General features: G+C 44.4%; 1 protein-coding gene across 1 annotated transcript in view; it reads left to right on the top strand.

Annotated features, from left to right (window-relative positions):
* The window catches only part of plekha5 (pleckstrin homology domain containing, family A member 5), a 202454-nt gene that overhangs the window by 169097 nt on the left and 23326 nt on the right, over positions 1-10031 (top strand). Inside the window, 5 exon segments of the mRNA XM_084335472.1 lie at positions 349-450; positions 1880-2032; positions 6489-6609; positions 7016-7131; positions 9583-10014. Coding sequence (XP_084191598.1) covers positions 349-450; positions 1880-2032; positions 6489-6609; positions 7016-7131; positions 9583-10014 — 924 coding nt within the window.

The following is a 10031-nucleotide window of genomic DNA, read 5'->3' as shown; positions in this document are numbered from 1 at the left end:
CCAGTCCAGATTAGTTCCCTCTTTCATGTTAATACTGTATGTGATATCCTAATATTTTGAAGAGTAGAGACGGTGTGATTAATACATGTTGTATGCTAATATTGTGGAGAGTAGAGACACTTATTAATGTTTTATGACATAGACATACAAAGAAGTAATTATCACAATTAGCGATTTTTTTTGGCTGGTAAAAAAATCAGTTTGCCTGGTAAAATAAAATCATCTACTCGCCAGTTGTCTGGTAAGCCAAAAAGTGTATTTCCTCCCCTGCACACACACACACACACAACTGGTGTCTTCATGTGGATACGACAGCGTGTGATTCACAAAGGTTCCTCTTCTCACCAGGAGTTGGAGCGTTCATGGAGGGAGTTTGACAGGCTGGAAGGGGACGTGGCGCTGGCCAAGAACAACCTCCTGGAGCAGCTAGAAGCCCTGGGAAGCCCTCAGGTAGGATCAGTAACATTGGCACGAGTCTTGCGTTTGGCCACAATACACACAGGGCTTCAAAGACAACATTCTCTGTGTCATCCAGTTGTTCCTTCTGTAGACTCACTTTCTCTCTCACGTCTGGAAAAACTGAAGACGGTTATCTGATCTGTATGTTGTAAAGCTGGAGACAGTTCGGTGGCCAGTATGTCATAACTATTGCAGCGTGGTCTCAGATCTCTGGGCAGTATGTCATAACTATTGCAGCGTGTTCTCAGATCTCTAACCAGTATGTCGTAACTATTGCAGCGTGGTCTCAGATCTCTGGGCAGTATGTCGTAACTATTGCAGCGTGGTCTCAGATCTCTGGGCAGTATGTCGTAACTATTGCAGGATTTGCAGCGTGGTCTCAGTTCTCTGGGCCGTATGTCGTAACTATTGCAGCGTGGTCTCAGTTCTCTAACCAGTTTGTCGTAACTATTGCAGCGTGGTCTCAGACAGTTCTCTGGGCAGTATGTCGTAACTATTGCAGTGTGGTCTCAGTTCTGTGGGCAGTATGTCGTAACTATTGCAGTGTTGTCTCAGTTCTCTGGGCAGTATGTCGTAACTATTGCAGTGTGGTCTCAGTTCTGTGGGCAGTATGTCGTAACTATTGCAGTGTTGTCTCAGTTCTCTAACCAGTTTGTCGTAACTATTTCAGCGTGGTCTCAGACAGTTCTGTGGGCAGTATGTCGTAACTATTTCAGCGTGGTGTCAGTTCTCTGGGCAGTATGTCGTAACTATTGCAGCGTGGTGTCTATGAGAGGACAGGACAAACTAGAGAGTGATGGATGACTGGCGTTAATGGAGCCGCTCTTCTTTAGATCTCTGTTTTATCTCACATTTCATAAAGAGAGAGAGAAAGATATGTCACCTTTTATCCCTGATGGAGACTGAGTCAGAGCCCAGGCTAATTCATTCTAGGCAGAGAGAAGGTAGGAGGGGGGGGGGGGGGGTTACACACTAATGTACCAGGCAATAAGGAGGGGGTAATTACCTGGCTCTCTCTCTGGTATTGGAGATCTACCTCTCTTCTCTTCCTCTTTTCTCTGCTGCCAGAAGCCTGCCTCTCTCTTTCTCTCCCTCTCTTTCTTTCCCTCTCTCTCTTTCTCTCCCGCTCTCTTTTTCTCCTCTCTCCCTTCATCTCCCTCTCTATATATATATATATCAGCGTTTCTCTTTATCTTTATCTCTTTCTCTCCCCCTCTCTCTCTCTCTAGACAGGAGCATGGTCAGGTCCAGCATGACTGCACACCTCCATCGTACTTCCTCCCGTTCTTTTCATTCTCTCTCGGCTCATCTCTCCTTCCTCTGTCTCCACCCCCTCACACTGGTTAGCCCCGGAGGCTCGCCATTAAATGTTCAACATCGGTATGGCGTGGGTTGACTTGCCGTGTGTGTGTCCTTCCAGACGGAGCCTCCCAGCCAGCAGCATGTCCACATTCAGAAGGAGTTGTGGAGGATCCAGGATGTGACTGAGGCTCTCAGTAAACACAAAGCTCAGAGGAGTGCTGCTGACGGCCACTACGGCACCAGACCCATCTCCAACACACACAAGAGTGAGGTGAGCTTTCAACCACAGAACACAAACAGTATGGAGACAGTATACCTACTCTAAATTATCTCATGTTTTCCAATGGGGTTGACTATTTCTATTGCGCTTTCTATTGCTCTGTCTTCAAGCTTGGAATTGGTGATCACTTCCCTTTGTTTGTTTGTTACAGAAATATGCAATTAGAGATGACAAAATCTCACACAGTCACAAAGAGAAATATTAGACATTTTAGTGACCAAGCCTTTTTAACTAGGGCTGTCAGTTTATCGCGTTAATTAGATTAATTAATTACACGGCAAATTATCGCGTTATGAAAATTACCGTAACTCAAAATAAATAAGATTATTATAATTTTTTTTTTATAAATATATATATTAAACTAAATAAGACTCGTGCACATCTAGTTGGACCCCGACTGGAGGTGCAGGTCAGCGCAAGAGAGATATATAAAACTAAAAGAAGAATACCTTCAAAAGAAAGAAGGGACCGCACACTTCTCAGGACTGGTTTTTGCTTTTTTTATTGCACAATGCGTTTCGCGTCCTTCTGAGGAAGCAGAAGCTAAACGCGCTGTGCAATAAAAAAACCAGTCCTGAGGAGTGTGCGGTCTTTTCTTTCTTTTGAAGGTATTCTTCTTTTAGTTATATATATATATATATATATATTTTTTTTTTTATCTCATTCATTCCATAAGAACGTAGAATAAACATTTACAATTTTTTTTTTTTTTAAATGCCCCATTTGCATGTTCTTGGTATCTGATTCTAGGGACATCTATGGATCTCAGGGAATGTATTCCCAGTGTCAGAAATACTGTGTCTGTTACTAGGCTTGAGTAAATTGTAATGAACCAAAAGAGAATATCAATTCAATTTTTTTCTTAATTTTTTTGAGTGAATAACACCATGCTAAAATTGACCAGACCTGACTAATCTAAGCAAATGAATAAAGGGAAGATGATTAAACAGAAGGTTTTGTAGATACAGTACTGAATTCTGCCATCCGGACACATGCAATTTGAAATATGATTATAAAATATAAAATATCAGGCCTAAAATGGTTATGCGATTAATTAGATTAATGAATTACAAATCCTGTAATTAATTAGAAAAAAAAAATGTAATCGCCTGACCGCACTATTTTTAACTGATGTTTTCCATAGCGACATGCACTGTACTACAGAGATTCCAAATGTTCAGATGGCACTGAACCTTTTCAAGAGTGAATTTGCAATAGCTGCAACCTTTTTGCTATAGGCCACCCCATTGCCGTACCCCCTTTTAGCCAATTGCTATGAACACACACACACACACACACACACACACACACACACACACACACACACACACACACACACACACACACACACACACACACACACACACACACACGTTTTTGTGGACCAACTGCCCGGCAAGGTTTTGGAAAACTGTAAACTAAACTAAATCAAAACTACTAATTCACTACCTACAGATATTAAATATGGTGACTGTTTGATTTCTGAACAGAATGAGATTTGTCTAGCCTTCAATAAACACTTTGCTGATGCTGGGCATGTATTTGAAAAGGAATACACAGGGTCCCTTATTGAGATGATTGGGCATCAGTTCACCTTTCAACCCTTCTCTCATAATGATGTATGCAAGCATCCAGGAGTTAAAGGATTTTTATTTTCTAAAACTGTAGATTTTTAGCAATTAACACATATATTTAATATTTCTATCTCAACAGGCAGTTTTCCTAGTATTTGGAAATCGGCCCACACGATTATTTTACATAAAGGAGGTGATGGAGATGAGTTAAATTACCACCCAATCTTCGAAATAATATAGTATCTGTATTAGATAAAAAGAAACACTGTGCTACCCTTTTTGTGCATTTGTCAAAAGCATTTGATACAGTTGATCCTCTTACAAAAGCGTAATATTGGTTTGGATAGAAATGGTTGTGATTGGTTTCAAAATTATTTGTGAGCGTGTGAAGTCGGGGAAATGCCCAGGCTAAGTTCTTGCCAGTAATGAAGTGTGTTTCTTAAGGTTCAATGTTGGGTCTTGTCAAGTTCATCTTTATGCTGATGACACTATTGTGTATTGTATTGCTGACTCTGTACAACTGGCCATTGAGAACTTGCAACTTTCCTTTAATGCTTTTCAGGAAGCTCTTATTAATCTTGCTGCATGCTGTTTACAATGTGTATTGATCATAATGGTTTGCGTATATCCACTGTAAATGGTTCTAGCATTGAGAAAGTCACTGAGTCTAGATATATTGGTTGCAGTGGAGGAGTTGGACGCACCTTCCCAGAAAGAAGCTCTTACTGTGGTTCTAAACCAAAGAAACGTATACTTCAAAAAACAAGATCCAAAGATGTATGGTAGCACTCACCAACTTTGAGGAAAAAGGACAAGGACACTTAGGACAGTGACTCAGTTTCACCAATATATTTTGGCCATCAAACAAAACATATATATATATATATATATATATATATATATATATATCTATCTCTTGGTTTCTTTTACCGAAACATCAGCTTCCCTATGATTAGTGGGGGAATTATTGTTGAAGCAGTTTTCCTCTGTGTTGGATTATGGCGATGTAATGTATAGTAATGCTGCTCTTTCTTTCCACTCTTAAAACCTCCGACTCTGTCCATCATTCTGCTCTCAGATTTATTACTGGTGATAAATATGGTACTCGCCATTACATCTTGTATGATAAAGTGGGCTGGTCTTCTCTGGCAGAGAGGAGAAATAAACATTGGTATCTGCTTATCTTTAAGGCCATTGCCAGAAAATGGCCACCTTTATATCCTAACGATGCTGGAATGGATTTATGGTCCTTATCTAACTCGCTCAAATGAATGGCTTGTGCTTAAGGTCCCCAGAGCAAAGTCTGAACCTGGAAAGTCAGCCTTTTGCTCCAGCTTCTTGGAATGGTCTTCAACACACACTCAAATGTATTGTCCACTAACTTATGCACAATGGACCTGTCTCAAACCCTGCCCTCTTTTCTTGATCCTCCAATCACAACTGTCGCTTACCTCGGACAAACTTGGTTTGTCCGAGGTAAGCGACAGTTGTGATTGGAGGATCAAGAAAAGAGGGCAGGGTTTGAGATAGGTCTATTTAAGAACACGATTACAAACCTCCCTGCATCAGTCTGAACTGACTGAATGTTATTGGTTTTGTCCTATTTATTCAATGTGTAACTATTTGACAGATTTTGTCCCTTGTATTTATCTGTCTTTTGACTATTTATAGGATAAGATATTCCTTTATTGATCCCCTTGGGGAAATTCAGGATTTTCTATTTTAACTTGCTTGTAATCTCGACAAGATCAATGATATTGAGTTTAAATACAGGTTGAATGTACGGTTCTCTCTGCCCAGGGCTCCTGATGCTGTGAACACCTCAGACGAAGAACCATGTAACTCCGTTTTTAGTTTTTTTTTCTTTTTTTGAGAAACAATGTTTTCAAGCTTTTTTTATCTTAAGTTGGTAAGTGTTGTGTGTATTCATAGTTAGATACTAGTAGAGGTTGAGTACTCACTTGTGATGCATCACATTCACACTCCCAAATAATCTGGATTGACTTTACAACTGCGAATACATGAGCTGTCCAACACATGTCTAAACGGAGCTAAATGGTTCTTCAGTGCACCGGTCAGTTGTTGTAGTGTTGTCTTATAGAGCTGTTGACCAGTGTGAGTTGCTATCTGAAGGGATGTGTCGATCACCTTGTACCAGGCTGTCAGTCTCTCAGGACTGCCAGTGGCCCTTACCACCCTGCACCAGATGCCCTGCCGCCCTGGGCATTGACTGGTGGCACCGTGTGTCACCTTGCCCCATGTCCTGTCCTGCCCTGTGTGATCCCCAGGAGAAGGACTCTGTTCCCCCGAGGCCACCCCTACCCCGGTCCTACGAGCCCGACCCCCTCACCATGACCCTGCCCTCCCACGCCGGCGTGCGCTCCGCGTCTCTCCACAGGCCGGAGGACAGGAAGGCCGGCCAGAGGAATGGCACACACAGCGTAAGGCTGTCTGACCGCATGAGCCGCTCCGTGAGCCTGCCAGCGGCTCTGTCACCACTCATCACCCCCCGCCCTGTTTTTACTATCAGTCTGACGGACGTTTTCTGTTGGGATTATAATTTATTTTGTATTTATTATTATTCTCCTCCCCTACACCACTCATCCATTGTATTCGTCAGCTTGCTTGATGACGCCTCATTCAATATTTTCAGTTGTTTTGTTTTCTTCCTTTTGCAGAGTTATTTTGAAGGTTATTTTGGTTTTCTAGCAGCTTTTGTTGCGCCTTGTCCTTGCTCGTGAATTCAACCCTGATTCAGTTTGAATGGCTTGTCGCTGTTTTAATTTTCCATCTGGCTGTGATGCAGTTTTTTCTTTTGAACTGGGGCAGCGTTTCTTGACTGCATGTGTTCTCATCCTCTGTCCTCGCACCAGGGCCCGGACTACCGTCTGTATAAGAGCGAGCCGGAGCTCACCACTGTAGCAGAGGTGGACGAGAGCAATGGGGAGGACCGGTCCGAACACACGTCTGAGAGAGACCCCTCCGGAAACAAAGGTGCTCTTAACGGTCTCGTCATGATGATGTTAGTTATGGTTCCCCCTAAGCCGGTATCAACTTTGGTAACATAATTATAAAGCATCATATGTATGAAACCAGAGTAAAGAACTTTAAACTTAAAGTTTCACCTGTTTGTTGTTGTTGCACAATTGTGCAACACACACACACACGTTATCAATTCCAAGGTGTTGTTTTCCCTGGCCATGGAATGTTCAATCAATACTTGTGAACATGAGCTACTCTCTCCCAAAGCCAGAAACCAGAGAAACAACGTTCAAAAGGTGTGATGTCAGCTAGACATCGGTAGCTAGAACAAGAATTGCGTTAGTACAAAAGCGAGTGGCGTGTCAATAAGCCACATGGTACTGGTGCCAAATGATCACCATGTCACTCTCCCCGCCAGGGCTATCCTACCCAGTGGGCATTGTCCCGCCCAGGACCAAGTCTCCCATGCCGGAGTCCTCCTCCATAGCCTCCTATGTGACCCTGAGGAAGGGCCGCAAACCCGAGCCCAGGACGGTGAGTCGTCGCTCTGCTATGACCTTCTCCATAGGGAGAGTAACTATAGTAAAAACCTATAGTATTCCTGTGGTTCTTTCGTACACAGTATAGAGTTTTACCACATAAATACTGTAGTGGTTCACCATAGTATTTCTATAATGGAATCTTTCTTTAAGTGAATCACTATAGTATTCTTGTGGGTTTACCATATAAATACTACACTTTCAATTGTTATGGAAGAACAAGAAAAACACAGGAATACTATAGTTTTACTGTAGTTAATTTTTGATTGGCTCAGCTTACAACCATTGGATTTGTATCATGAAGTCACAAGTGGGCATCAGCTTGAGAGTCTAGTGTCTGCAGAGTTTACTCTATATGGGTTGTTTTATTTACCAGGCTGTTGTCGAGCGCTGCCACGTGGCAGGGGCAGCCCCTCATGCTGTGGCCAGGGTGTAACTCATGCTCTCCTGAAATCAACGCCAAGGCTGATTTATAGACTGTTTCCAGAACTTTAATCTACCAACCATGTTATTAGGGCACCACAGTGCAGGGTGTGTCCCCCTAAAGTGTGTGTGTATGACAGAGAAAGAGAGCACAACTAAGTCACCATGAACTTTAGAGACTCCAGCTGTTGCCTCGTGGCACACACACACACACACAGACACACACACACACACAGACACACACACACAGACAGACAGACACACACACACACACAGACACACACAGACAGACAGACAGACAGACAGACAGACAGACAGACAGACAGACAGACAGACAGACAGACAGACAGACACACACACTTCCCCTCAGACAGTGATGTACTAAAGATACATGGGATGCCTGAGATGGTAGGAGTGTGTTTGTGTGTCTTGGGAGGAGTATAGAGTTATAGAGTTGGGGCCCAGGCTGAACAATTTGGACAGTGGGGTATCTCTCTCTCACTCTGTCTCGCTCTGTCTCGCTCTCTCTCTCTCTCTCTCTCTCTCTGCATCTCTCTCTCTCTCTCTCTCTCTCTCACTCTGTCTCGCTCTCTCTCTCTCTCTCTCTCTCTCTCTCTCTCTCTCTCTGCATCTCTCTCTCTCTCTCTCTCTCACTCTGTCTCTCTCTCTCTCTCTCTCTCTCTCACTCTCTCTCTCTCTCTCTCTCTCTCTCTCTCTCTCTCTCTCTCTCTCTCACTCTGTCTCGCTCTCTTTTTCTCTCTCTCTCTCTCTGTCTCTCTGTCTCTCTGTCTCTCTCTTTCTGTCTCTGTGTGTGTGTCTCTCTCTGTCTCTCTCTTTCTGTCTCTCTCTTTCTGTCTGTGTGTGTCTCTCTCTTTTTCTGTCCGTCTGTGTGTGTCTCTCTGTCTCTCTCTTGCTGTCTGTGTGTGTCTGTCTCTCTCTTTCTGTGTGTCTGTCTCTCTCTTTCTGTGTGTCTGTCTCTCTCTTTCTGTCTGTGTGTCTCTCTGTCTGTCTCCCTCTTTCTGTCTGTGTCTTATGTCTGTCTGTCTCTCTCTGTCTCTTTATGTCTGTCTGTGTGTCTCTCTCTCTTTCTTTCGGTGTGTCTGTCTGTCTCTGTGTGTGTCTCTTTCTGTCTGTATGTGTGTGTCTCTGTCTCTCTCTTTCTGTCTGTCTCTGTGTGTCTCTCTCTGTCTCTCTCTTTCTGTCTGTGTGTGTGTGTCTCTCTCTGTCTCTCTCTTTCTGTCTGTCTCTGTGTGTGTCTCTCTCTCTTTCTCTTTCTGTCTGTGTGTGTCTCTCGCTCTCTCGCTCTCGCTCGCCTCAGAGTGAACTTCTCCCCCCAGTTTGCATCATTAGCCAGTCCTCCTGGTGGAGATGACAGTAGGGGAGTGAACAAGCCGCCAGTCTCTCTGGGTGTACCCATGTGTACCAACAGCAGTGTGTGGGGGCGGGCAGCAGAGTCGGGTTGTGTGTGCAATGCATGTGTAGGTTGTGCGTCTATGGGCGTACATGTGTGTGTGGTAATTTTGGTTCACAGAGCAAATATTAGGTGAGTGTGTGTGTGTGTGTCCCTCTGTCCCTCTGTCAGGGTTCCCACTTGGAAATTCAGAGTCTAGATTTCGTCATGGAAAACCTGGACAATTTATAATACAATATCCTGGAAGAAATCTTATTGCCCCTCACTCAGATCACCTACATAAACCTAGGTGTGTATTTTGTTTGAAACTCGACTGTTGGTAGGATTATAGCAGCTTTGCCCAATTTGGCCCACGCTCCCTTTGCACGCTCTTAACATTGCACAATGTACATTTTGTGACGGGTGTAGCAGTCACCTGTAATGAAGTCACTTCATCATGAACCCTGCATCATTTAAAAAAGGAGGAATAAAACAGGGGTTAAATGTGTCAATACACCAGGCCCTGCTGGTAAATCATATGTACGTTTTGAGCCAGTGCTGTCCTGGATTGTCAAAACGACTGGAAAAGGTCCTGGAAAAAAACCATGTCTCTGCGCTTCTGTGTGTCTGCAGGAGCGTCCACGCAGTGCGGCGGAGCAGCAGCTGTCCGCCGGGGAGAGCGCACGGCCCAGGATGAGCGTGGAGGAGCAGCTGGAGAGGATCCGCCGTCACCAGCAGGGGGCGCTCAGGGAGAAGAAGAAAGGCCTCAGCATCCCGGGAGGCAGCCAGGAGAACACGCCCTCACGCAGCCCCTCCTTCACCAAGGAGAACACGCCCTCACGCAGCCCCTCCTTCACCAAGGAGAACACGCCCTCACGCAGCCCCTCCTTCCCCAAGGAGAACACGCCCTCACGCAGCCCCTCCTTCACCAAGGAGAACACGCCCTCACGCAGCCCCTCCTTCACCAAGGAGAACACGCCCTCACGCAGCCCCTCCTTCACCAAGGAGAACACGCCCTCACGCACCCCCTGCTTCAACAAGGAGAACCCCTTCCGTAGCATGCAGGTAGGGAGACTGTCGTG

This window comes from Notolepis coatsorum (assembly GCF_963971535.1).
Source record: "Notolepis coatsorum genome assembly, chromosome: 18".
NCBI lineage: Eukaryota > Metazoa > Chordata > Actinopteri > Aulopiformes > Paralepididae > Notolepis > Notolepis coatsorum.
Note: the sequence above shows the minus strand (reverse complement) of the source record. Positions and strands in the feature narration are given on the sequence as shown.